The 27,814-nt window shown below is 51.5% G+C and overlaps 1 protein-coding gene across 4 annotated transcripts in view; it reads left to right on the top strand.

Moving 5' to 3' along the window:
- MDGA1 (MAM domain containing glycosylphosphatidylinositol anchor 1) overlaps positions 1 to 27,252 on the top strand; it is a 56,883-nt gene extending 29,631 nt beyond the window's left edge. Inside the window, exons 3-17 of one of the 4 annotated variants that reach the window (XM_006173283.3) lie at positions 1,919 to 2,093; positions 3,809 to 4,005; positions 4,835 to 4,967; positions 5,213 to 5,482; positions 7,168 to 7,497; positions 10,359 to 10,655; positions 11,477 to 11,761; positions 13,423 to 13,574; positions 14,410 to 14,587; positions 14,815 to 14,838; positions 15,824 to 15,976; positions 16,362 to 16,496; positions 21,073 to 21,203; positions 21,381 to 21,489; positions 22,274 to 27,252. In XM_006173283.3, coding sequence (XP_006173345.1) covers positions 1,919 to 2,093; positions 3,809 to 4,005; positions 4,835 to 4,967; positions 5,213 to 5,482; positions 7,168 to 7,497; positions 10,359 to 10,655; positions 11,477 to 11,761; positions 13,423 to 13,574; positions 14,410 to 14,587; positions 14,815 to 14,838; positions 15,824 to 15,976; positions 16,362 to 16,496; positions 21,073 to 21,203; positions 21,381 to 21,489; positions 22,274 to 22,365 — 2,661 coding nt within the window. In that variant the 3' untranslated portion in view covers positions 22,366 to 27,252. Of the gene's footprint in view, positions 1 to 1,918; positions 2,094 to 3,152; positions 3,667 to 3,808; positions 4,006 to 4,834; positions 4,968 to 5,212; positions 5,483 to 7,167; positions 7,498 to 10,358; positions 10,656 to 11,476; positions 11,762 to 13,422; positions 13,575 to 14,409; positions 14,588 to 14,814; positions 14,839 to 15,823; positions 15,977 to 16,361; positions 16,497 to 21,072; positions 21,204 to 21,380; positions 21,490 to 22,273 lie in introns of those variants that run through there. The other 3 variants (XM_032462989.1, XM_032462986.1, XM_032462987.1) reach the window with 3 other exon arrangements.
- The last annotated feature ends 562 nt before the right edge of the window (positions 27,253 to 27,814 follow it).

Genomic DNA, 27,814 nt, shown 5'->3' with positions numbered 1-27,814 from the left:
AAATAGAAATCCTAGAAATAAAAATAATAGAGTCTCTGGAAAAATTGGCCTCCATACCATAGAAATAGCTAAAGAGAAAACTGGTGAACTGGATGACAGATCTGAGGAAATCAGCTAAACACAGTCTGGAGAAGACAAAGGAAAGGAAAATGTGAAAAGGAAGCTGGGAGACGTGACAGAATGAGAAGCTATAGCATACACCAAGGCATTACAGAAGGACTAGAAAAAACTGAGAGGAGGCAATATTTAAAGACATAAAGGTAGAAAATTTTGTAGAATTAGAGAGTAGTGCGAACCCTCAGATGAACAAAATAAACCGAGTCCTAAGCAGTTTGTAAACAAACCCCATCTAGGTAAATCACGATAAAACAGCAAAATGTTAAGTACAAAAAGAAAACATATTTTCATGGTCTCATTCTTTCTCCAAAGCACCCTCTGATCTACATCTGAATGGCCTGAAACCACATGTAGTCTTCTTGAAGTTTTGTAACCCCTGGGTCCATGAGGGTAGAGTTGAGGGTGGTAAGGGGATGACAGCAACAGAAAGGCCTGCAGTGGTCCCTCCCTGCATGAGAAGGTTGTTCTTTCACCCACATCTCCCAGCCTTGTTGTTTTTATGGCCTGTGCCCTGACCTATTTACCAAGATCAGGGGCCTTGCCCTATGTCAGTAGTCAGCAATCCTCCCCAACTTTTAAGATGGAAGCTTCCCTACCTTATCCTCCAATCCTTACAATTTAATAATCTGGAACTGATAAGTTTTTCTTAAACCTCTGGTACTTTGAGTCGTAGCTCCAGTTTCTTGTTTGAGCCTTGATGTTTTCCCATAATATAAGGCAATGTTAATAGTAACACAAATTTCTTGAGTGACTGATGTATATCAGGTGCCACACTTAGGTGTTTTATGTACATTCTTTCTAAACCTAACAGTGACCCTGCAAAGTGGGTTTTATGCTATATAATAGCTATAGTTATCAAATGCCCCAAAACTTAGGGGCTTAAAGCAACACACACCTACCATCTCACAGTTCCTATAGTACAGGAATCCTGGAGCTGCTTAGTGGGCTAGTTCTGGCTCAGGGTCTCTCAGGAGGCTGCAGTTATTTGAGGACTAACTGGGGCTGGAGGGTCCACTTCCAAGCTAACTCCCATGGCTGTTGGCATGAGGCTTCTGTTCTGCCCCTGTGGCTCTCTCCATAGGGCTGTTCATGACATGAGAGATGGCTTTCCCCAGAGCAAGTGATCTGGGAGAGCAACCAAGATGGAAATCATTGTCTTTATAACCTGATCTTGAAAGGATACACCATCACTCCTGCCTAACTCTATTGATCACAGAGATCATCCCTGGTATAAAGTGGGAGGGATACAGGAAGGTGTGAATACCAGGAGGCAGGGACCACTGGGGGCCATGGTGGAGGCTGACTATCACATAGACCTCTTTCACAGATAAGAAGTCTGAAGCTAGGAGATGAGTTACCTACCCAGGGCCACCAAGCTAGTAAGTAGAAAAACAAAAATTTACTCAAATTCTTGGTCTTCCAGGCACAAACTATATCCTCATTTAGTCTTCCCAGTAAGCGTAGGAAGGGAGTATTATTTCCATTTTACAGATAAGGAAAGGAAGGCAGGAGAGGGTGGGTAACTTGCCCACAAATCCATGCCCTTAATGACTGTACATACTGTCTTTTTCAAAGCCTCCTCCATCTGACCGGATTCATTGGGCTGTTTACTGAGAGGTCCTACTTCCAGTGTGCATTCACATGAGGCTATTTGAGTTAATTTCCCAGGCCTGTGTATGCCCTGTGTGTGCTGGTGGAAAAGTATGGGGGTGGGCAAGGAGACACAGCTGCAGGGTGTTCAGCCTGGAGCCTCCCTCCCTCACTGCGGGCACTGTAACTCTGACCTGCCCGGCCTGCCCAGGTGCGGTGGACCAAGACGGCAGGCAGCGCATCGGACAAGTTCCAGGAGACATCGGTGTTCAATGAGACACTACGCATCGAACGCATTGCGCGCACACAGGGCGGCCGCTACTACTGCAAGGCCGAGAACGGTGTGGGTGTGCCGGCCATCAAGTCCATCCGGGTGGACGTGCAGTGTGAGTTGGAGTTCCCCTTCTCTGTCCCGGGGCCAGAGTCTTGACCCTGAGGGCTCAGGCTGGGAAGGAGGAGTGAGGAGGAGGATGGAAAAGCGATACCTCCATGGAGAACAACAGTACAAACTTTCTCTCTTCCAGGTCAGAGAAGGGCATCTCTGGTGTTCCTTTGATGTGCACTACCCCATACCACCCACACATTCCCACCTGTAATCCCGTATGAACCTTGCAGCATCCCTGTAAAGCGGTCAGAGAGGGCAGGACAGGTTGGATTATACCCATTCCACAGATGAAGAAGCTGAGACCAAGATCTTGTGACTTGCTCATTGCATAGACTTTTGACTATGGTCCAGTGTCCTTCCCACAGAACCTCATGTCTCTGTTTTTGTCCCAGGGCAGACCTGAAACTTCCCTACCCCAACACTTGCAGGACCAGGCACCCCTCAGTCCTTGCTGGTGGCTGAATGAGAAGACCCCAGTCCCTCCCTCTCCTCCATGGACATCCATCCCCTTGATCCCCAAGAGGCTATCTCCCTGCTTGCCACCACCTCTGTGCCCACCCAGACTGATGTAGGTACTCAGAAACTGTGGCACCAGGCCCAATGGCCTGTCTGCCACCATCTTAATATCTACAATGAACCTACCCATTAAATATACCCCTGCTCCCAAATGGGACCTTGAGCAATGGAACCTCAGGTCCTCTCTGCTATCTCCCATCAGCCACCCAGGGACCTGCCAGACCCTGGGGCTGAGGGTTGTTTCTCAAATTAGTGCAGCTGAAAGCAGCTGGCAGGCATAGTTTGGGCTTCACCAATACCCTGCCTTTGCCCATGGCCTTGGTTATGACTTCTATCATAGTGAGCTGTGGAAGGAGGACAGAATGACTGGATGTTAGGCTGTGGAATGTTGCTGCCTTTGATTCACAACCCTGGCTGCACATTAGACTCTCAAGGGGATCTTTAAAAAAAAATAATAATGTGTGGGTCCTCCTTCCAGAGATTCTGATGTAATTGATTGGGGGTGGGGGCCTGACATCAGGATTTTTTTCTTAAACATTTTTTAAAAGTTGAGTATTAAACTACACCCAATAGAGTGCACTAATCCCATGTACATTTCAATGAATTCTTGCGTATATATGTGCATGTGTAAACACCATTCAGTTCAAGAGCATTTCCTAGAAAGGACCCTAGAAAGTTCCTTCATGCCCTCTCCCAGTCAATAATCTTAGAGGTAATCACTCTTCTGACTTCTGACACCATCAGTGAGCTCTGCCGGGCATCAGTATTAAAAAGAAAATCTCCATGTGATTCTATTGTGCACACAGGAGTGAGAACCACCAGTCTAGTTCAATTTACCAGTGAGGAAACAGGCCCAGAGAGAGAAGGGATTTGGGCAGGTCATGCTACAAATTAACAGCTAACCTGGGATTTGAACCAAGTTTTCCTAATTTCCAGTCTGCAGCTGCTTCCTCCATCCCATGATAGGAGGGTGCAGATAGACATCCCCCACCCTCCATGCAGGTCCTTGGGGAGGGACAGCTGAGAAGCCATCAAGTCCAGTCCTCTGCTTCTGACAGGTTGGTCAAGCTTGCAGGGCAGGGAGGCTCTCTGGAAGCATCCCATGAGGGTGACTTAACTTTCCCTGAGGGCTGCCAGGGGCCCAAGCCCCGCATCTTGGGATTACCCAGCTCTGATTCCATTAGGGCTGTGCCCTTGCAGACCTGGACGAGCCAATGCTGACGGTGCACCAGACGGTGAGCGATGTTCGAGGCAACTTCTACCAGGAGAAGACGGTGTTCCTGCGCTGTACTGTCAACTCCAACCCACCTGCCCGCTTCATCTGGAAGCGGGGCTCTGACACCCTGTCTCACAGCCAGGACAATGGGGTCGACATCTACGAGCCCCTCTACACCCAGGTCAGGACAGGCGGCAGCTGGCCCGGTCTCATGGCTCACCCCACACTCCTCCTCCTGCACCCTACAAGGCAGGGTTCTGGGGGTGGGGTGTGAGTCCTCACTGTCTGGAGTTCCAGGGACTGCCCTGACTCCAACAGTTTTCTTCTGACATCAGAAGCATGCATTCTAATTGGGCTTCAGACAACCTGGAGCAGACCAAATCGGGACAGAAAGGTCAGGGAGCAATGGTGAGGACAAGAGAATCCTCAAGCAACATGTCCTCTAAGAACATTGCCAGTTGGGAAAGGCACCCCCTAGGGGCAGACAAATCATCCCTGCCTGCTGCTGGCTGGCTGGGTCTTGGGAACTCATGGGCAGGCAGAGCAGGAGTTGGGGTAGAGAGATGACTCACTTCCCACAGGTCTCCTACAGTCCCAGGAGATGGTGATGAAGCCATCCTGCCAGGGAGGACTTTCAGAGGCAGCTTTCCTAGGTGGCTGTCAGAACTCCATATGTGGCCGTGGCCATGGCCTGTGGGCCCAGCCCTATGTTTGTATGGGTTGTAAGACAAAGCAGGATTCCCTCCTTATCCTTCCATTTCCCAGAGTGGGGCAGCTGAGGCCTCATCCTGGCCAGTGTGTACCAGGACTCCCTCAGACCCGTGGAAGTCCAGGGCATGGGGAGTGTGGTACCTTCCCCACCCAAGGCTCTGTGTCTCTGGGGATAAATGGTATGGAGGTTGGGAAAGTTGGGAACTAGAATAGGAATTTGCTCTGGTGCTTGGTGAATGTGTATGAGACCCCTGGAGGCTCAAGCAGGCTCCTCACCCCAGTGGTCCACTGCTGCCCAGGGGGAGACCAAGGTCTTGAAGCTGAAGAACCTGCGGCCCCAGGACTATGCCAGCTACACCTGCCAGGTGTCTGTACGCAACGTGTGCGGCATTCCAGACAAGGCCGTCACCTTCCAGCTCACCAACACCACGGGTACAGGCACTTCCCCTCCCATCCCCTTGCCCATCTGGGCTGAGTCCCTAACCAGGAGATGGTGCCTACCCTACACAGACCCCAGGCACATCACCATGAGTGTGTCCCCTCCTCTCTTCCGTGTGTTCCCTCCCTTCTCCCTGCAGGCCTTCCCCAGCCCTCCATGGTTTCCCTCCCTGCTTCTTCTCCCCAGCATCCAGCCCTACCTCACAGTCCCCTAAGACCCCACCTCCTTGTCCTCCTAGCACCACCAGCCTTGAAGCTGTCTGTGAACGAAACTCTGGTGGTGAACCCTGGGGAGAATGTGACGGTACAGTGTCTGCTGACAGGCGGTGATCCCCTGCCCCAGCTGCAGTGGTCCCATGGACCAGGCCCACTGCCCCTGGGTGCTCTGGCCCAGGGTGGCACCCTCAGCATCCCTTCAGTGCAGGCCCGAGACTCTGGCTACTACAACTGCACAGCCACCAACAATGTGGGCAATCCTGCTAAGAAGACCGTCAACCTCCTGGTGCGATGTACGTGGCTCTGGAGGGGTGGGAGGGACCTCGGGAAGCAGACAGGGTCCCTGCCCCTTAGGAACTGAAAGGGACCTGTCTCCTTCCCCTTGGTAGGAGAGAGAGGCTGAGGAGGCAGGTTCCAGAGCTTTGATTTCCCTGCAATTCAGGTCTCTGCCAGCAGATGGCAGGACTAAAATTTGTATAGAGTTTTATCTACAGTTTACAATCTACATTTTCAAATGTCACCTCAACAATTCAAAAAGTAGGAAGAGCTGATATTGATTACCCACATTTGTTTTAGATTGGGAAACTGAGGCTGCACAATCTAAAAACGTACAAATACTTTTCTTACTAAACTTCAGCCTCAGTAATTGTCATTAGCTGCTTGATAAGATATTGATTTTTGCTGCTCTGCTTTAAGGAGAAAACTTTAAATCCTTCTGCTTGTGCAGCTTTAGGTTGTTTTAAAATTTGTTTTTGAAGAATTTTTTTTAAAAGATCCAGGCTTGTTTCCAGCTCTTTAGCACTTGAAAGTAAAGTACAGCTTCTGTCAAATTCAACTGAGGGACTTCTGAAAAAATGAACACTCTTCTTTGTTCATCTCTCACTAGTGCTCTCCCTGACTCTCCTCCCAAAAAGAAGCTAGCTATCTATGACTTTTGGCTTAATTCTGATTAAGCAGAGAGAAAGATAATAGTCAAACTGTGGCTATCTGATTATTACTTTTTCCTTTGATGATACTTTTCCCATCAGAAGATTGTTTTTCTCCACCTGATTCCATCTGGCCTTTAAAACCTGAATTAATAAGATTGCGATTTTCATCAAATACTTGCAATCGCCTCTTAAGGTGACACGTAACCACTTTGTTCAGATCAGTCCTGATTTATGGTTGTTGTACCAGAGTCCTATCCAGTGAGCACCTAATATTAAGAATTCTGTCTAACTCTTGGCATACATCAGACAATATTCAGATTTTTAAAAGAGGCCAGACCTTTTTCTTTCCAAACTCTGTATTTTTCTGTAGTTGCATGTAAAATGATTGTATTGATGTTTTTTGATGATACAAACTTGTTGCAAAGAGTTAAATAGCACAAAAGAGCAAGTTAAAAATTTCCCCTCAATTCCCCTCTGTCCCGCTCTGTAGATAGGACCACTATGACATTCTGGTGCATTCTTCCAAAATTTGTATTTTGTATATTCAGGGTCTAAAACAATAATAAAAATAAAGCAGTATAGTAATTAAGAACGCAGGCTCTGAGTGTGAGTTCAAGGTTGGCTATTTACTTCTTTGGGCAAGTGAATTAAACTATCTGAGCCTCTGTTCCCACCTTTGTACAACAGGGACAACAAGGTGCCTCCCACAAAGATTGTGGGATGGGCTAAATGAGGAAACCCACATAAAGTGCTTAGAGCAGGCCTCTCACATAGTGTATGCTCAGTCAACAGTGGCTATAATGATTACTACATCCACTTTTCTACAGTGAGCTCTTTTTGAACTTTCTGAAACATATATGAGCAAGCGGAACAATTTTCAAGCAGAGAAAAGTGATGAATTCTCCTGGGAGTGGGGGTTGTAGCCCCCAACTTCCAGGAGGGCCAGTTAGAGGGGAGAAGCTCCATCTGGTTGGGGGGGTGGGGGTGGGACATAGAACCCTGGCTTTGGGCCAGCCTCAAACCACCCTTTCCTCCCCACCCACCCATAGCTATGAAGAATGCCACATTCCAGATCACCCCAGATGTGATCAAAGAGAGTGAGAACATACAGCTGGGCCAGGACCTGAAGCTATCATGCCATGTGGATGCAGTGCCCCAGGACAAGGTGACCTACCAGTGGTTCAAGAATGGCAAGCCAGCACGCATGTCCAAGAGGCTGCTGGTAACCCGCAATGACCCTGAGTTGCCCGCCGTCACCAGCAGCCTAGAACTCATCGACCTACACTTCAGCGACTATGGCACATACCTGTGCGTGGCTTCCTTCCCGGGGGCACCTGTGCCTGACTTGAGTGTCGAGGTCAACATCTCCTCTGAGACAGGTGGGCAACTGGAGGGGCAACAGGGAAGTGTGAGGGGGCTGGAGAGACCCACAGAGGGGAGGTGGGGGCAGCAGCTGGGAAAGAGAGGCCACAGTGAGGAGGATACCATTTGTTCATGCCACATGCACTTATTAAACATTTGTTGTATGCCAGGCATCGTGCTAGGCACTGGAGTAAAATGGTGGGCAAAACAGGCTCTGCCTTCATTGAACTTAGTAGGAGGCAAATATTTTTCAGATCATCCCACAAGTAATTATATCACTGCAAACTGTGATTCATGAGAAACAGGAAAGAGTTACCTAAGACAGAATGTTTGATTTGAGATCTGAGGGAGGGGCAGGATTTTAGTAGGCAAAGTAGTGCAAGGGAGGGTGGAAGAGAGGCAAGACAGGCCAAGAAATCAGCATGTACAAAGGCACTGAGGCAGGAAAGTGCATGGACTGTTTGGAGCACTGAAAGAAGGAGAGTGTAGCTGGGAGAATGGAGTGAGGTGAGAGTAGAGAGGTTGACAGGGGCCAGATTTTGCAGGGGATTTTGCTCTTTATTCCAATAATAATAGATAACAATGAAATAATGGCCAACATTTACTGAGTACTTACTATGTGTTCTGATGGTTTTATATTGATCTCATTCACCTTCATGATTTGCCTTATGGGTTAGATGATTTATCTTGAGTTTTTAGAGATGAAGAAACTTAGGCTCAGAGAGTTTAAGAAACTTACCTAAGGTAACACATCAGTAAGTGGTGGAGCTAGGATTTGAACCCATGCGGTCTGACTTCAGAGCCTGCTCTCAGCCACCTCTGAAGCATTTATACTTTGAGAATGACAAGAGTTTGGAGAGAATGACTTTGGAGAGGGTCTCAAGAATCTCATCTCCAGCCCCCAGTATCTTGCACTGAGCTGTTGGCTGACTTTGGCTAAACCTCTTTGACTCTCTGAGCCTCAGTCTCTCTTCTGTGAGACGTTGAACCAGATGGCCTTGGAGGCCCTTCCCATCCTGACATCTTAGCAGGGAGAGGCTAGGTGAAGCTGGAGGGGTCAGGAAAGACTTCCAGAAGAAGACTGACCTGAGCTGGGCTTTGGGAGTGGACCAGGCCTCCACAGATTCCACAAATCCATTTTGAAAATTGGGTGTGGAGCTGGGGACCGAAACACAAACACCACTGCCCTACCCTCAGAGCTCATTGCCTAGTCAGGGAGATAGACCTATTGTGGAAGTATCAGGTAAGGCACTGGAAAAGGAAGGGCAAACCTTAGATAAGACTCAAGAGCTACAGGTGGGATCTGCAGAGCATCCTGGAGATACGAGAAGAGTACCAGGCTGCCTGGGGTCGTCAGGGAAGGCTTCTCAGAGGAGTCATGTCCCATGTGAGCATTTGCTAGGTAGGGGAACAAGCCCAGGAGAGGAGGAGCAGGGACCCTCCAAGGAGTATGCGACTTGTCATGTCTAGGAAGTATGTTCCTTGCAAGTGGATCCCACAGCTGGGACACAGGATGGGAAATGGAAGGTGAGGCTGAGGGATGGCATAGGCCAGATCATGAGGACCTTGTCAGCAGAACCAAGGAGTTTGAGCTTTAACCTGAGGGCAGTATGGCCTCAAAGGAGGGGTATAGCCCTTTAGCCTGTGGAGGCACAGATGGGTTGAGAGCTGGGATGTTTTAGAAACAGGGAAATCAATAGGGTACAAGGCCATTTCCTGCATTTGACTCATAAGCTTGATGCCTAGGGCATGGAAGCTTTTTAAGGGTCTTTGGAAATAGTTTAGACCTGGAAAAATTAATTAATTGGTTTCAATACAGAGAAAATTGCAGAATTAAAGTCAAGAAATGTATAAATGTTTACAGAATATAAATTATGCTAACTAGATAATTGGACTTCAGCTTGCATGTAGAGTTATTTACAATTTATATTTAATGTAGACATTTTAATTTGCTTGATATGATGTGGGATGGGACTCATGGAAGTCTTTAAAAGACCCTTCATTTGGGTGATATATTGGGTTGGATTGGGTTTGGCTGTGAATAACAGAAAATCTCTAAACACTACTGGCTTAAATGAGCTAGTTGTATATTTTTTCTTCGTGTAAAAGTGAGCAGTCCAGGCTGGAATAGTGACTCTGCTCCACCAAGTCCTCAGAGGCCCAGGCCCCGTCTTGTGTTGCTGTTCAGTTATCCTTAGCATGGGCCACCTTGTCCACAATGGCAGTGCGAGCTGCAGCCATCAATCTGCATTCCAGCTTGCAGGGAAGGAGGAGTAGAAGACGGGCACCATCTCTCCCTTTAATGACCTGTATCTCATTGGCCAGAATTTAGTCACATGGCCACAGCTAGCCACAAGGCAGCTGGGAAATACAGTCTTTATTCTGGCTGTGTGCCCTGCTAACGCCCAGATATTCTATTGCTTTAGAAGAGGGTAAGAATGTTGGGGGACAGCCTACTAATCTGTGATAGAGAAAGAGAAGACGGAAGCTTTAACTAGAGCAGGGCCAGTGGACAGGAGAGAGGGGATGGAGGGAGAAGATATTTAGCAGAACTGTCTAAAAGGTGGAATAAAATAAACGAAAGGTGGAATCCCGAAAGCTTAGTAATGTTGGGGTACAGGAATAGAAGGAGTAGGCTTGGACGACTTCAGTTCTCTTTCTGAGCTGGGAGACCTTGAGGCAGAGACTCAGGAAGTGGAGAGAATGTGGGGAGGGGTGTTCCCCTCTGGAGATACTGCGGGATCTATGGATGATCTGGGATGCGGAAGGGAGGCTTGCACCCACGGGGAGGGAAGCAGAAGCTCCAGATCAGAGGCCCAGGGGGCAAGGTTGGGTGGTGGAGCTCAAACCCCGCTCCTACCTCTCCTCTGCCCCGCAGTACCGCCCACCATCAGCGTGCCCAAGGGCAGGGCGGTGGTGACGGTGCGTGAGGGCTCACCGGCCGAGCTGCAGTGCGAGGTGCGGGGCAAGCCGCGGCCGCCTGTGCTTTGGTCCCGCGTGGACAAGGAGGCTGCGCTGCTGCCCTCGGGGCTGCTCCTGGAGGAGACCTCGGACGGAAAGCTGCGACTGGAGCGTGTGAGCCGCGACATGAGTGGGACCTACCGCTGCCAGACGGCTCGCTATAATGGCTTCAACGTGCGCCCCCGCGAGGCCCAGGTGCAGCTGAATGTGCAGTGTGAGTCCCTCCGCCTCACCCGGACCACCGTCCGAGCTGTCCCTCCTGGTTTCCAGTCAGGCCTGCCTCCGCTTCACCCCTTCACCACTCTGGGCCAACCAAGCTCCGTCTACTACTGATACCCTTAAACCGTCCTTGACCCCGTGCTCTGACATGGAGGTCCATGACCCTTGCCGCACTTCTACTTCGTGTCTCCCCACCTTCATTCCCAGGGACCCAGTGAGCAAATAACTGATTTTGACAGGTGGAAATGGGAATTTGAAGGAGGAAGGACCTTCAAGGGAACACTGCGTCTGATAGTGTAATGAGAGTTAACTCATTACCTGCCAAAAGCACTGCTCTAAGTGTTTTAATGCACTAACTCAGCCCTCCACAGCCCTATATATAGAATCTATTATTCCCCTACTTTAAAAAGAGGGAAAACGAGTCACACAAAGGTTAAGTAACTTGCCTAAGATCTCACAGCTAGTTAGAGGCAGGGCTGGGATTTGAACTTAAGCCATCTAGTTCCGGGATCATGCTCTAAATCCCGACGATATGCTGCTTTTCGTTGGGGGGAGGGAACGGGGCCGTTTGAGGCGTGAATGCAGGCCCAGTCTGGGAGCAACGCTGGAGATTATGGCGGGAAGGGGTAGATATCTACAGATCGAGGAGGTATGAGCGTGGCTATAGTGTGAGTATGTTGCTAGAGTGTTTCCGCCCTGAAACTTCCCGGCTGGGGGGCGCGGGAGTAGGCGCGTGTGCGTCGCCTCCCCATGGGGCCGCTCCTCGGACTCCAGTCCGTGAGGACAGGCCCCGCTGACCGCCGTCCCCACCCCCAGTCCCGCCGGAGGTGGAGCCCAGCTCCCAGGATGTCCGCCAGGCGCTGGGCCGGCCCGTGCTCCTGCGCTGCTCGCTGCTTCGAGGCAGCCCCCAGCGCATCGCCTCGGCTGTGTGGCGCTTCAAAGGGCAGCTGCTGCCTCCGCCGCCTGCCGTCCCCATCGCCGCCGAAGCCCCCGACCACTCCGAGATTCGCCTCGACGCCGTCACTCGAGACAGCAGTGGCAGCTATGAGTGCAGCGTCTCCAACGACGTAGGCTCGGCTACCTGCGTCTTCCAGGTCTCCGGTGAGCGTCCCCTTGGTCCCGCGCCACAGAACCCCGCCCCAATTTCAAACCTAGCTACGCCTAGCTTGGGCCCCGCCCCTTTCCGGCTCACCTGCTCCTGATTTAGGCCCCAGCCTTTCCAGGACCTTCCCGTGCCACGTCTAGACCCCACCCATGCCTCCCGGATCCAACCAGAACCTCCTCTTACAGCCTTGCCCCCTCCACTTGCCCACATAGGTCTAGGCTTTCCCCTTTCAAGGTCCGCCAGACAAGGCCTAAGCCTCACCTGTTTTAGCTCATTTCGGTTCCTGGCCTCTGACAGCCACACCCCTGTCAAGCCGGCACCGGGCCTAGGCTTCATGCCTCAAGCCCCGCGTGCACCAGGTATGAACCCTTCCCTTTAAAGGCCCATCCACGCAGCGCTTACTCCTCGCCTACAGAAGGCATAGGCTCCACCCTTTTCAGCCTCGTCCAATCCCAGATCTCCGCTTCCACCTGTTCGCAAAGCAGGCATCGGCTCTCCCTCCAGCCCCGCCCATACCAGGTTTAGACCCGCCCACTCAAGCCCTGGGCACCACCCCATTTCTGCCATCACTTTGCAAGGCCCTCCTCCTTCGTCCTTGACCCCGGAGACTGCAGATAAGTAATCTTCTCTTTTCCTGACCGGAGGCCCAATGTGAGGGGCCTGAGCTGTAGCTTAGAGGATGGAAGACTTCCCTCACCAGCTTCTCTGGAACGTCGTAGGTGGCGCTGGGCCAGCTAGGACACATTACCTGAGCTGTCACTCTAGAGAGGGTCAGGCCTCTAGGTGTCCAGAAATCCTTTTCAGCCCCATCTCTTCAAGTCATTCTGGTGGGCTGTTTGGGGCTGCAGGCGGGAGTGGGTTGGTCAGAAAGGGGTGGAAGTTGTGGTAAGGGTGGAGGGGAAAGGAGAGGAGCTGATGGGGTTGCTGATCCCCTCTCTCTTCCTCCCTTGGGAAGAGTCAGTTCCCTGTCAGAGCTAGTGGCAGAACCCCGGAGGAGAGCCCCATATGTGCCCTTCCCCCACTTTACTGCACCATGGGTCTCCCAGTAGCCTCTGACTGATTGGGTGCCCCTTTAGCTTTAATTTGAATCTCCTCACTCAACAGTAGGGGGCTAGGACCACAGGTAACTGGCCACCTCCCCAGCCCCTCTCCAGCCCACCCAGCCCTGCCAGCAGGAGGCCCCTGTGACATTTCCCACCTCCTTCCCCTCTCCCCTGTTCTCCCACACTTTCCCTGTCTCCCCACCTTTTCGCCTCTATCTCCTCTCTCTTCTCTTCCTTCTACCTCAATATCCTTGACCCTTCTTGGTGTCTTCTCCCCAATGCTCTTTCCCTGTAACTTCTCTAATATTCCTTCTCTGTGTCATCCCAAATTTCTCCTTTCTGTCTTTTCCTTGGCCTTTCTGCTCCATTCTCACCAACATCACCTCTTGAATTCCCAATCTCCCTTTCCTCCATCGCTCCTGCCCCATCCTCATTCTCCTCAATCTCCTCTTTTCCCACCATCTCCTCTCCTCACAATATTCCTTCTTTTTGTCTCCCCCTACCCTCTTTCTGTTCCACCCATCCTCTTTTGTCTCCCTCTCCCACACCTCCTTTCTCTATCTCTCCCCATCCCCTACCCTTCACGGCCCCATGCCCCCTCCCTGCCCTCTCAGCCAAAGCCTACAGCCCGGAGTTTTACTTCGACACCCCCAACCCCACCCGCAGCCACAAGCTGTCCAAGAATTACTCCTATGTGCTGCAGTGGACCCAGAGGGAGCCTGACGCTGTCGACCCTGTGCTCAACTACAGACTCAGTGTCCGCCAGGTGGGCCAAAGGGGACAGGGGCCCAGGTGCAGGCTAGCCCTGGGAATGCTCATGAAGCCAGGGGAAGGGGGTGGAGACACATTCACCCTCTTATCGATAACTGTTTATAGCCAGAGAGAAAGTGTTCTGGACACAGTAGCAGGAGCTGAGAGATTCTAGGGACCTTTCCTTCTGGACCCATACTCTAGGCACAGCCCTGAGAATTGAGCAGGTGTCTGCTGGGTAAATGTAGCAGAAAGGAGGCAGAGCCTATTCTGCTCACAAAACACAGAACCTACTCTAGCATCAGAAGTTTAAGGCATGAGCTTAAGTCTCATCCACAGGGCCCCTAGAATGCAAGGCCAGAGCTACTATGTTGGTCTTGTGTCCAGTCTAATTCCACATGGTTCTGTCCAGCCCAAGGGGTCGTCGGGTGAAGGGTGAGAGTGTGACTCTGGGGCAGACTGCCTAAGCTAAAATTCAGTTCTCTATTAACTTGTGTAGGCTACATCTGTTTGGCCTCAGTTTACTCATCTGTAAAATGGGGGTAATTATAATATTCCACCTGGTAGGATCATTATTTTGAGTTAATGATTGCAAAGCATTGAGGACAGTACCTAGCACACATTAATTGTTCAATATATGTTACTGTCACTTATTATTAAGATAGCCCCAGGAGGCAGGCATGGAAGGGGTGATTGCTCTATCTTATAGATGAGGAAACTGAGGGCTGGCTTCCTAGTCCTTTGCTCTTTTGCTTCCCAATGCTGCCCCCTAAAGTCACACCAGGGCCTGGGCTGGTGCTCAGGTGGAGGGCGTGGCCTGCTGGGCATCTGGAAACTCCCTGTATCTACAGTTGAATCAGCACAACGCCATGGTGAAGGCCATCCCAGTGCGGCGCGTGGAGAAAGGGCAGCTCCTGGAGTACATCCTGACTGACCTCCGTGTGCCCCACAGCTATGAGGTCCGCCTCACACCCTATACCACTTTTGGGGCCGGAGATATGGCCTCCCGCATCATCCACTACACGGAGCGTAGGTGGTGGTGGTGGTGGTGGTGGGAAGGGTGGGTCCATCTCATGTCCAGGGAACCCCTCTAAACTCCCCTTATGGTTCCTAAGCTTGGGTCTCTCCACTGTGCAGTATTATATTCTATCACTGCAGGCCAGGTACCTCTGGCCCCCAGTCTGGTCCTAAGCCCAGGCACCCTCTGCACAGCCCATACCTTGGTTCTGACTTAGTTTTCCTGCTTGCTTTCTCAGCCATCAACTCTCCCAATCTGTCAGGTAAGACACCCCTACCCACTTCTCCTTCTCTTTGAGGACACAAAGGCTTCCCTGGTGGGAGGAAGGGACCCCAAGAGATACCCAGAGAGAAAATGGTGTGGAGGCCAGTAGTTGAAAGGAGAAGCAGAAGGGAACAGTGCTGGGCTTTGAGATATTTGCATGAGGGATTTATTCTGGGGCTTAAAGGGACAGGGGTGGAATCAGGGGACATCTCTAACTCAGGACTTTTTGTCCCCACTTAGCACCATTCACTGTCCTCAAGATAAAAATGGAAAGACTAGGCTAATCCACATTCTCTGTTCCCTGGGGCAGGGTTCCTTAATCTGAGATCCATGGACCACCCCTCAGAGGATCAAAGGGGTCCATGAAACTGGAATCTGGAAGGGCATACAATTGCTTCTTTATTTTCCCTAACTTCTAGCAGAAATTTAACATCTCCTTCAATGATAAATGTAGGAAAGTGGTGTAATCACTACCTGTGACTTTGTCATCAGTAGAAATCGATGTTTTCACATCACCTAAAAGTTGTAGCAACTATCTCTAAATATCATTTCCATTCATTAGTATTTCAAAACCATAGTGGTTAGACCTAACACTGAATCTTGTGATTTATTTAGATAATAAAGAAGCCCACTTATTATATCACAAATTTGTTTTTAAATATTTTGACAACTATATTTCCTATAATTGATTTCCTTTGTAACCCTGTGTTTTTCATTTTATGCCCCTTAATAATTATTAAGAGATGGGGTCCTTCACTTCACCAGATGTCAGTTAGGTTTGCGGCACAAAAAAAATTTAAGACGTCCTGTTCCAAGAACAAATTTGTCAGAGGCCCCATTGCTTGGTTTCTGAAGCCCTGGAATCCTGGGCCCACTGCTTGTATGTTTGGGAACTGCCTCAGGGGTGGCCAGGGCTGGAGCAGGGGACCTGAGGAGGCTGACCCTCTTTGTCTCACTCCCTCCCCACCCTGCCCTGAATGCAGACAACACCTGCCACTTTGAGGATGAGAAGATCTGTGGCTACACCCAGGACCTGACAGACAACTTTGACTGGACCCGGCAAAATGCCCTCACCCAGAACCCCAAGCGTTCCCCCAATACTGGTCCCCCAACTGACATAAGTGGCACCCCTGAGGGTAAGGACATGGCCTGCTGCTAGGGATGGAGGACTGCTTCAGGGAGGGTTCTAGCCCTGGGGAGCTCCAGTCTAAGGGGAGACACAGTCCTATCCTTAAGGACCCCAGTCTGAGGGGAGGTACAGCCCCGCCCTTAGGGAGCCCCAGTCTGAGAGAGACAGTTCTGTCTTGCTAGAGGATTAGGAGGAAGAGAGACTGCTGCAGAGCTAAGAGCTCACAAATGCTGGGAGTCCTGTGCTGTGCTGTGAGCAGGGAGGACAGGGTGGGCTGGTGTGAGGCACCTGGGATTCAGACAGCTGATACTAAGGCAAAAAAGGAGTCAGGTGATAAGAGGCCTGGGAGGGGTGAGGAGGAGGCTGTTGGCACATCTGCCCCTTCCCTGCAGGCTACTACATGTTCATTGAGACATCAAGGCCCCGGGAGTTGGGGGACCGTGCAAGGTTGGTAAGTCCCCTGTACAACGCCAGTGCCAAGTTCTACTGCGTCTCCTTCTTCTACCACATGTATGGGAAGCACATTGGTGAGTCGAAGGACCACCAGGTAGTCTGCCTGAGCATGTGCTGGGGCTGGGAAGGGAGGGGGACCTATTGGAAGCTGGGGACTGGCTTATGTAAGACCTGGGCTTCCCAACTTGGCTGAATCACAGATCCTTGTAGGTGGTGTGAGCAGAATCTGGGTTTGGGGGAAATCCAGAGCCAACTTGTCTGAGGTTTTGAGATGATCAAGGCTTTCTGAGTCTACAAAGAAAATGGTTCCAAAAGAATGAGGTGGAAGTCTTGGAGGGGATGGAGAAATCAGCTAAGAGGTTGCTTGTATTGAATGCTTGCCAGATGCCAGGTGACATCCTGGGTGCTCTGTGTCTGTGGTCTCATTAACCCTCACAAACACCAGGTGAGGGTTACCATGTAGATTAGAGAGGTTAAGAATTTGTCCAAGATCACACAGCAACCCAAGTCTGTCTGACTCTACCAAGCCTTAAACACAGGGTTGGAAGGGAGCTGCTTTTTGAGCAGTGAGAGGAAGTCTTCCTTCCTAAGCATGGCCATGAACCTAAGGAGTGCCCTTTAGGAAGAGATGGTACTGGTAGGAGTGTCACATTAGTCAGTGAACTCATCAGTTCAGCCATCACTTCTGGAGCTCCTGCTCTATGCCAGGCATCAGGTGCTGCAGTGAACAGGACGGACAAATTCCTCATCCTCTTGGCACCTACAGTCAAGTGGGAAAGACAGACATTAAATAACTAATTGCACCACGTAGGATTTAGTGACCACTGTGATGCGTGTCTGCAGCAGAAAGACAGAGGCCAAGACAGCTGCTAACAGGGAGACCTGACTGACTCTGGGGGCCTGGATATAGAGGCTCTGCTAAGGAAGTAACCATTTTAAATTTATTTATTTATTTATTTGCATATTTATAGGAAAGATAATGTATTTTTGCATAGGTCAGAAGGTACAAAAGGGTGCATAATGAGAGTCCCTCTCCCATCTCAGTCCTCCTGCCACCTAGAGTCCTTCCCCAGAGGCAATCAATGTACTAGATTTGGTGGGTAAACTTCCAGAAATACTTTATGCAAATAGAAGCCAGTAAATATATATTCTTTTGTTTTGTTTTCGTATATATATATATACAAGCCGGAGAAAGCTTCATTGCTTTCCTCACTGCATGGTAGAGGAAGTGACTTTAAGCAAGCATCAACCTAAAGGCTCATTGTGGAGAAATGTCCACAGCTCGAGTGCTGGGTCAAGCTGAACTGATGAACTAGAATGAAGTGGGATGGAACCTTCTGCATCCACTGGGGCCCCCAGACCATCCACACAATCCAGTTCACCTGTGGCTGGGTCTGGACTTTGTGAGAAGCTTCCTGTGGGGTATGTGGAGAGTGGTGGTGACCAGGACTGCCCTGCCCTGCGCTGCCCTGCCCTGCCCAGCTAGAGTAACCAATTCAAACCAATCCTGGTTTGCCTCAGCCTTTCCCACTGTTGACACTAGGAGTCGCACATCCCAGGCAAATCAGAACAGGTGGTCATTTTATCTTCAGCTCAGGAGGGGATCCAGCTGGCAAGAAGAGCATATTGGCTATTATAGGGCCCTGGGAGATCAAGCCTTAAGAGCTGGGATGCCCAGGTACCTGGGTGCAAAGAAAGCTCTGAGGGAGCCATCTGTGCTCCAGAGCTTGCTTGGCGTTCCCAGCGGGTGGGACAAACACCAGTCAGTGAAAGCTTCTAGGAGGCAGGTTTGAATTCCACCTGAGGAAGATCCTATAAGCATCAGATCTGCCCAGCAAAGGAGTGGGCTATCTTGTCCCTGGACAGGAGGACTGTCCAGCAGGGGTCCTGTGCAGAGACCCCTGTCCCAGGTCATGTTACTCCCCTGCCCAGTCCCCTTCCATCACCATCTTCTCCAGGCCTTTCATACCTGACCCAGCCCCTGCTTGCTTCTCTGACCTCATTTTTTGCTTCTCTCCCCTGACTCCACTCAGCTCAAGCATACCAGTCTCCTTTAAATAATTGAGGCAGGTTCCTGCCTTAGAGGCCTTTGCTTGTGATATTTCCCCCAGCCTGGAATGTTCTTCCTCTCCCCTCATTCAGGCCTCCTTGGAGAGGTCCCTGACAGCCCCACCTAAAACAGCTCTCTGTCCCTTTCCTGCATTATTGTCTTCATAGTGCTTACCACCAAAAAAGCGGGAATTCCAGGAGGCAGGGGTCTTTGTCCTATTCATGGATGCATCTCTAGTGTCTAGAAAAGTGCTTGCTCAATTAATTGAATGAATGATAGGGCTGGGCTTGATGAACCGTAAGGGAACTTCTAACCCTGAGACTCTAAGAAAGCCCTTTTTCAGTCCTGATGACAGTCATAGAAAGTTCTTCATTGAACATTCAACTATTGAGAACAGATAGAAATTTGTTGGAAACTTTCCCTCAAGGAGTCAAATAGGGAGAGAAGATGTGAATCCCAATAACTGCCACACCACAGAGCAGAGGGCTATCTGGACACAGGGAGCTGCAGTTTAAGGACTCAGTTCCCAGGAAGCACAAAGGGCTCCCAACGCAAGCCCAGGAAGACTTCTTGGAGGAGGTGATGTTTCAGAGAGGCCTTGAAGCACAGGAAGTATTTGGCCAGGGGAGCATAGTAGGGGAGGGCATCTCAAGCAATGGGTACATCCTGGGCAAAAGCCCAGAGTCTGGAGAGCTGGACTGTGTCCAGGGTGCAGCATGTAGCTCAGTTTGGCTTTGGAGGTGACAAGGAAGGTAGAGAAGAATGTAGTGAGCAGGCATCCTTATGGCCCCAGCTTACCCTGTGAGAGGCTGTCAGGAAGCAGGGGAGATCTTAGAGCTGGTAGGATGATCAGAGAAGAGGGCAGAGATTCAATTTCTGTTTAAGCAGTGAAAAGGTGGGGTTCCCCAACTAGAGTCCTTGGGGCAGGGTGGTGGAGGAGGAAGAAAAGGTATGGGAATTGAGGCTGGACCCCAGGGGTGGTGGGATAGGAACAGGGGGAAGATCTCTGGGAAGAAGAGAGGGAGGTCCTTTTGAGGCTGGTGGGGAGCCCAAAAGGCACTGAGGCTTGGGCCCTGACTAAGCCAGTGTGGCATCTCTTGGCTGGTTGCAGCCCTCTCAGGCCCCCATCTGCTGGTGAGGGTCCCCCACGTGCCTTGAACCTTTGGTGTGCTCCTTCCACAGGCCTGGGCCTGCTACTGGGGAGAGGAGGGTGTTTCTTGCTGTGCTGGCCCCTCCTCCCCCCTCCCTTCTCACCCCACCTGGCAGCTCTGGGCACCAGCTGTCCCCAGACCTTGTGTCTCACTGGCTCTCCCTGGTCCAAGCCAACTCTTTTTGTCTCAGGCAGGTAACATTTGGTGGCTCTCCCCACTGGGGTTCTGTCTATCTGGTGTCACAGATGGTGTGGCTTTGTCTGTGGGCAGCGCCATGGAAATGCCAGCCACCAGGTGACATTTAAGATTGATTCCCCTTCCCTCCGAGCCAGGTCTTTCATGTCACAGGGGGCTGGAGGTGGGCTGGAAGAGCTGGCGAAGGGCATGACCTTTCCTGGGTGCTCTTAGCCAAGGCTTGATCCCCTCCTTCTCTTCCACTGCCCCTCAGCACCTCCAGAATTTCAGGCCCTGGGTCTGTGAGCAAAAAAAGCTCAGCACCCCCATACTAATACTTCCAGAATTTCACATTTTACCACAGCTATGTAGCATATATACTAATATCTTTATTTAAATCAACTCACTATTTTTTTTTCTTAGGTTTGTCCTAAGCATCAGTATTAGAGAAATCATGAGTTTGAAGGGCTACTTTATTCACCCCTTAAAACATACATATAAGTATTAAATTTTTTATTGAGGTATGATTAACATTATATTAGTTTCATATGTACAATGTAATGTTTTGACATTTGTATATATTGCAAAAAGATCACAATAAGTCTAGTTGACATCCATCACCAGAACTTTTTTTCCTTGTGATGAGAAATTTTAAGATTTATTCTCTTAGCAACTTCCAAATATGCAATACAATGTTATTAACTATAGTCACCATGCTGTACATTATATTCCCAGGACTTATTTATTTTATGATTGGAAGTCTGTACCTTTTGACTTCCTTCACCCATTTTATCCACCCACCACACTCTAAGTACTAAAAAGTTAAAGTCCATTCCTGTACCTCCAGAAATCACCATATGTATCATGTACCACCAAGTGTGTGCATTGAATTGCATGCTTTGGGAATCCTGCTCTGGGTTCAGACATGGGCCCCACTGTCCTGGGACAACTCCCCTGTCTAGAGGAGGAAGGGTGGGGGGGGTGGTATGTGTGTATGTATGTTCCAGGGATAGGGGATTAGCTGATTAGGAAGGAATGGAAAAAAATGAAAGAAAACTTCAAACTGTCCTGGTGAATGGAAGCCCTGCTGCTGTCCTCTCTCTTTCCCATGCAGCGGTCCCCTCTGGGATAAGGGGACACAGAACCAGTCTGCAATGGGGAGAAGGTCCCATCCAACGGGGACAGTGCTGTGGGGAGTGGTAGGGAGTCAAGCTTGGTGAATGGGGAAAGGTGAGGGTGCTCCCTCACTGCCCCATCTTCTCATGCCCACCACAGGGTCCCTCAACCTCCTGGTGCGGTCCCGGAACAAAGGAGCACTGGACATGCATGCCTGGTCCCTCAGTGGCAATAAGGGCAATGTGTGGCAGCAGGCACATGTGCCCATCAACCCCAGCGGGCCGTTCCAGGTGAGTCTGCCGGTGCTCCTCACTGCTTTCCTGGCCCCCGGGCTTCTGCTTCTGGGAGCTGAGGAGGAAAGCATGCAGGGATTGGGGGGTCTTTCGGGTAGACTGAGGCTAAGGGCTGGAAGCCTCTGGTGCAGAACCTCCCTCACCCCTGCTTCCTGCTCTTTGACCCCACCCCAGATTATTTTTGAGGGGGTTCGAGGCTCGGGCTACCTGGGGGATATCGCCATAGATGATGTCACACTGAAGAAGGGAGAGTGTCCCAGGAAGCAGATGGATCCCAATAAAGGTGCAGGATGGAAAGAGGGTGGGGGGATTGCTGAATCTTCTGGGGGGCCATGTGGGTGGGCATTGGTGTCAGGGGAGGCATTGGTGTCTGAATGGGAGTTTAGAGTGGCTGGATGACGGGATGCATGTGTCAGTGACTGTGGGAACAGGTGCCAGTATGTGTGGTACCCACCTTGGGCCCCACCCTGGCTCAGGCTGTGGGACGTATATATGGAGGACAGTGATATGACCAGATCCTCCTGTGAGCTTACTAAGTTGTTTACAGTAGCAGCATCTCTGTCTGGGTACATCTGTGTGTGTTGGGGGTAGGGGAATCCAGATGTGAACATGCACCCCCTCCTACTTCCCCCACTGGGAGCCAGGTAAATGCAAGCAATAATAACAGCTTGCATTTACCAAGTGATTATGGTGTACCAGGCGAGGTACACACACCTGTATATGCATGATCTCATTCATTCCTCACAACAGTCCTCTGGGGTGGCTTTTACTATTAGACTCATTTTACAGATGAGGAAACTGAGGCCACTGATATTGAGTGAATTGCTCTTTGTCTTAGTGAGCCACAGAGCCAGGATTTGGATCTTGGCAGGCAGAGTTAACCCCCACACCACACCACCTCACGTCTTACGAGTGTGTCTCTGTGCACAGAGGGCCGTGCCCACCTCCAGGTCCCCCAGAGAGAGGGACAGAGTAATGGCCCCCCCATGGCCTGCATTCCTGCTCCTCCCTGGCCCTACTGAGCTGACAGGAGCCCTGGCCTGTCTCCCTTTTCTCTCCTGTCACAGTGGTTGTGATGCCGGGCAGTGGAGCCCCCTGCCAGCCCCGCCCGCAGCTCTGGGGGCCTATGGCCATCTTCCTCTTGGCGTTGCAGAGATGATGAGTGCTTCATGGCCCCCCCACCCCGCCCCCGGCACACCAAAGTGTCTGCATCGTACCAAAGACTGACCCCCGCCAGCCGGGGTGCCCAGGGGCAGGGCCGCCTGCCAGGGAAGGGGCCTGCATTGGCTGCGAGGATGAGCAGAGAACAAGGACAGAGGCCTGGCACTGAGGCCCCAGAGACAGTTGTTACACACACACACACACACACACACACACACACACACACACACATATTAAAGCACAAGTTTCTATCTGACCTGCCAGCACCTTCTTTACTGCAGAGACAGGACTCGCCTGAATGGCATCCATTACCCCAGGGACCTTGGTGCCATGTAGGCCTTGTCCTGGCTGCATCCGTGGTGTGTTTCTGACCTTCCCCTGTCCCTGACTCAAGGCTGAGCTCAGCCCAGTGGCTTTACCAGAAGCCAGAGGGGAGAAGACATGGGAGCCCTGCCCTTGGCTGGCCTCTGGGACTCCCTGGATGGGGGAGGCCGGGGTCAGGGGGGCCAGGTGGGACTTTGTGAGCTCTGTGAATATCCCCATGCAGGGAACAATGAGGGAGATGAGGCACCTGCTGCATAAACTCTGTTCCCAGAGCAAGGGCCAGAAGCTGGAGACCCCAGGTCACCTAGATCCCCTGACCCATCCCTGGAACGTCATATTCCCCATCACTGTGCCCCCTTCAAAGGGATCCAGTGCAGGGTCTTGGGCCTGGGAAGTCTGAAGACTGATCCGTTCCCCAACCTCTCCTTCCCACTGCACCCCACCACACAAGCAGCTGCATTCCTGAGAGCACAGTCCCCACTCTGGTCTGTTGGCCTAACCTCAGCCCCCAGCTGCATCCCCGAGGAGCCAGGGGGAAGGGTTGGTGGCCAGGCCATTTTCTGGGGTGAAGCTTGACTTTGAGAGGAACAGAGGAGAAGTCCTGCTTTTGTGATTTCATACCCCCATATTGGACACTGATTTTAGGAGTAGAGGAGTCTCCATTTTTTATATACTTGCCGTGAAGGGGTGCCCTGGATAGGGGTGTTTGTAGGGGGGCTTCCTTTCCCCCTCCACCTCAAAGCACTGTCTACTGCGCTGTTCCCTTCCCTGCCCAGGGTCAGTGAAGAAGGAGGGGTTTGTAGAGCCAGGGGTGGTGTGTGGGGCAGTTGCTGGTCACCATGCTCCCTGGGAGTTGAGCCTCATTCCCCAACCTTGGGTGCTGGGTTGGGAGGCTGAGACAGGCATGATGGGACCTAGACCTCCTCCTCACCATCACCCCTGAGCCCCCTACCCAGATGTCCATGGGAGAGAGAGGGCCCAGCCCCCTTCAGGATGATTTGTCATGGATGTGTGCATGTGGCCGTGTGTGTGTGTGCACGCATGTGTGACCATGTGTGTGGACCCATCTGTGTCTGTGTACCACTGTGGGTACATCTCTGGCAGGAGAGTGTGCAAATATGGGGCTGTGTGTGCAATTATACATATCTGTTTGTGAGGCTGGGACTAACCCCCATCTCTGTGAGTGCCTGTGAGTTTCACGTATGTTTGCGGAGTGCTGGCCAAATATGCCACTTCAGCCCTATTCTATAATCTCAAGTGGCCTCTGACCACCTGAATTTCTACCTTTTATCCCCTATGGTTGACAAAGAGCTTACAGATGACCCAACAGAAATGCAAGCACCTTCAGTTGGGGGGGGGGTGTCACAGGGCTCTTCCTGGAGCATTTGGTGGGGACAGCTGCAGAAAAGAGGCAGCACTGTGATGCCAGAAGGCAGGCAGGAAACCAGAGCAAACGCTGCCCATCTCAGCTCTGCCAGGCCTGTGTTATCATCATCACCAACAGCTGGTGGGTGGCCAGGCCAGGGCTGGAGTGGGGCCTTCTGATACCTGACCAGCGTGGCTGCCTTCCCAGCCCAGCCAAGGTCTCTGTCCGAAATGAGTGGCTCCAGGTTCCCAGAACATGCTTCCATCATGTCTGCTGGGTATTGTTCCTTAATTGTCCCATCTGCACAGGGTCTGTTGCCCCAACTAGACTGTGAGCTCCTCCTCTGAGCCTTCCAATCCTCTCTCTCACCCCATCCCAACCTCATGCCCAGCACAAGTAGGCCTGTTATGGAATCGCTCAGCGGGCTTTGCCCAGTGGGATGGATTATATAAATCAGTGGTTCCCAGCCTGTCTGCAGAATAGGACCACCAGAGAGTCTTTTAGAAAGCACCAGTGCTGGGCCCTCCCTGGAGATTCCAGTTTAATTGGACTGAAGTGCAGCCTGGCATCAGAAATGTTTAAAAGCTCCTCTGGAGAACCTGAGAGTGGGAACCACTGGCCTATCACCTGTCAGGTGCTTCCTCCGTGCCCTCACTGGGGTGGGTGCTGGAGATTCAGAGATTGGTAGCCGGGAGCACTTCCTCCTTGGGGCTCCATGGTGCCCTGTGCCTACTGCCCTCAGATGACCTTTGAGTGCATCTGTCCCCTCTCTGACTGCTCTGTGAAGGGGACCCTGTCTCCCTTGTTCACCGACACATCTGTAGAGCTGGATACAGAAAAGGGGCTCAGCATATGTTGGCTGAGCTGAACTGCAAACATGCTGCCCCCGAGTTCCTGGTCTATTTGGAGAGAGGGAACATGGTCATATGGACAGAGTACACAGGACAAATGAGCAACAGGGAACAGTGCCAGAGGGAGATCAAGGTGGGCCTGGGCAGCACTGACTTGAGGGTGGCTTGACCTGGGCTAGCAATGTGCCTGAGTGAGCTGCTGAGGTCCTTGGTCCTCACGTGTGTCTGTGTGTGCCAGCTCGTCTGCAGGGGATGTGGGTGTCAGCACATGCTCACCTTAACAGTGTGTGTGATTTGAGCACCTAGGAGTGTGCCAGCATGTGTGTGTGTGTACGAGGGGGTCTGCAAGGAATAAGTGTCTGTGTGTCGTCAGGTGACTTATGAGTGTTTGAGTGTCTGTGTGTGCCTGTGAGTCAGCCCCTCTGTGTCAGTGTCGGGTGTGTCGTGTATGTCTTCGTGTGTCAGTGATTGTCAGCAACTGTGTGTTGGTAGGTGGCCCATGAGGACCCCCAGCCCAGGGGAGACCAGGCTGGCTGGATCCAGTGCATCTCCCCAGTGGTAGTCTCGCCCTCTGGGTCAGGGTGGCTGAGGCATTTTGTGGCCTTAAAATGGGGAGTCCAGGGTCAACCTTCAGGGTGTTGGGGTCCTCCACCCCTGTCCCCTTCAGGTTGGTGTCTGGGGGACAAAGGGACTCCTGGGGCCAGCTGTTATTTAAGTAGGAGAGAGGGAGTCTCAGCTTGGCTGTCTGCTCTGGGACCATAACCAGACACCAGGCATGCCGAGCTGAGCCTGTAGACCAAGCCCCCTCCTCCTGGGGTGCTCCGCCCACCTCCACCCTCTCTGGGATAGCTCTGACTCCGCTTTCTCATTCATTTTCCTTTCTCTCTATGTCCCTCCAAAGTCCCTGGCTCAGGTTGACAGTGCTGGGACAGTACTAGTCCAAACTCCTCATGGTCTGAATGAGAGTGAAGACCAGAGAGGGAAAGGGACTGGCCCAAGGTCACACAGTCAGTTAACATGAAGCCAGCCTTTGAAGCCAGGTATTACAGCCCTGAGGGTATCACACCTCTGGTCATTGCCCCTGGGGTTTCCTGCCAGGCAACAAGGAGGAGCTTGGTCAAACAGCCCTGTCTCCTGGTGCCTGTGCAGATATTACAGTTGTTACTGGGCCCTGCACTGGGAGAGGTACTATCCTTGCCCCCAAATCTGGCCTCGCATCCCAGGCCACAGCCCCTCCTGCCCAGTTCAGGCCTGGGTGCCTCATGGAGACTACCACCCTCTGCCCACCCTGGTTGAAGCTGCTGCCCCTCCCCCAGGCTCCCAGATGAAAGGGACTCTGTTTCCCCTCCCCTCTGTCTTCACACGAGCCTGGGCTGGGAATGAAGTTCAGTGTGTCCTCGTGTCCTCGTCTCATTGACTTCCCTCTACGGTCCAGGGGAGCCTGGGAGAGCAGGGATAATCCTTGTGTTTTCCTCTCCCCAGACAGCTCAAAAGGGTTAGGGGGTATTTTCAGGGTCTGTCCCGGGAATGGGGTGGGTAAACCTGCTCAAGAGAGTTCCCATAGGGCCACTAGTTGAGATTCTGGGTTCAGGGGAGCCCTCCCCAATTCCAAAGGCAGGATAGCAGCCCCCTCTCTGTTGAGTCAGTGCCATTGTGTTTGTGCATATGAGAGAAGGTGTGTGTGAGGGTGTGTGTTGGGGCAGAAGGACCACTCTTTCTTGGGGACTCCTTGATCCTTAGAGCTGGAAGGGACCTTAGAGAACATCTAATCCAGTGCCCCCACTGTACAGGTGAGAAAGCTGAGGTCCAGAGAGATGGCACTTGCCTACCACTGTCCCCTCACCTCATGTCACCTATATTCATTTCCCAGGGGCCCCACTGGGAATGCCCCTCCTCTGGGCACCTCCCCCGCTCCCAGCCGCCTACATAATCACCATCTCAGCCCAGTTCTGCTGGCCCCTCTTCTCTGGGTGGTCTCCAAGCATCCTTCCTGCCCCAGGGTGGGCAGCTCACCAAGGCCTTTATCCCCAACCCAGGAGAAGGGACAGGGGAACGAGGGGACTGCTCCAGCCCTGAGGCCTCAAAGACTTGGGAGAAAGCCAACCCCTCCATGCCCAGGCCCATCCCACCACCAAGGTAAAAGCACAACAGGAGACCCTCATTAATGGGTGAAAGGTATTGGGGTTGTTTTAGTCACATGACCCCATCCTCACCCCTTTGCCTTGCTCTCTGTCTCCACCCCAGCCTCTGTCCCCATTTTGTCCCCCTTTCACCCCCATGTCCCCCAAATGTAACCTCTAGTTGCGGACGCGGTTGTTTCAATCAATAAAGCTGCAGTGTTCTAGTCCTCGGGGTCAGGCTGTGTGTGTTGTGGAATGGGCACAGGTGGGTGGAATGGGCAGCCCAGGCCTGGAGGGGGCTCCCCTAGGCCCCAGGAGGGGCCGTTCTTCCCTTTGATGCCTGATACTGTGGATCCTGCTCTGTGGCCTGGACAATGGGGACCTGCGGCCTGGTGTCCAACCCAACGAACTCAGGTGGCCTCGTTCATTTGTTCTTTCAACAAATACTAGCTAAATACTGCCTTTGTGGAAGCTCCTGCTCAGTGGGGGAGATGGACACTAAGCTCATAATTACACTGGGAAATGTATCCTTATGGACACAATTGGGGCTGTGAAGGAAACTGGTGCTGTGGAAAAAGGTAAGAAGAAGGTCTTATTTGAGTTGGGGCTGTGGGGAAGACTTCTCTAAAGAAGAGACATTTAGGAGACAACTAAAGAATGATTGGAGTTAGCCTATTGGGGCAGAAGGAGTCTTCCAAGCAGAGGAAACAATATTCACAGGCCAAGGGTGAAAAAAACATAGAAGTCTCAAGGAAGGGGACAGAAGACAAAGAAGGAGGAATAAAG

Source organism: Camelus ferus, chromosome 20, assembly GCF_009834535.1.
Source record: "Camelus ferus isolate YT-003-E chromosome 20, BCGSAC_Cfer_1.0, whole genome shotgun sequence".
Classification (NCBI taxonomy): Eukaryota; Metazoa; Chordata; class Mammalia; order Artiodactyla; family Camelidae; genus Camelus; species Camelus ferus.
This window is presented reverse-complemented; position numbering and strand designations above follow the sequence as displayed.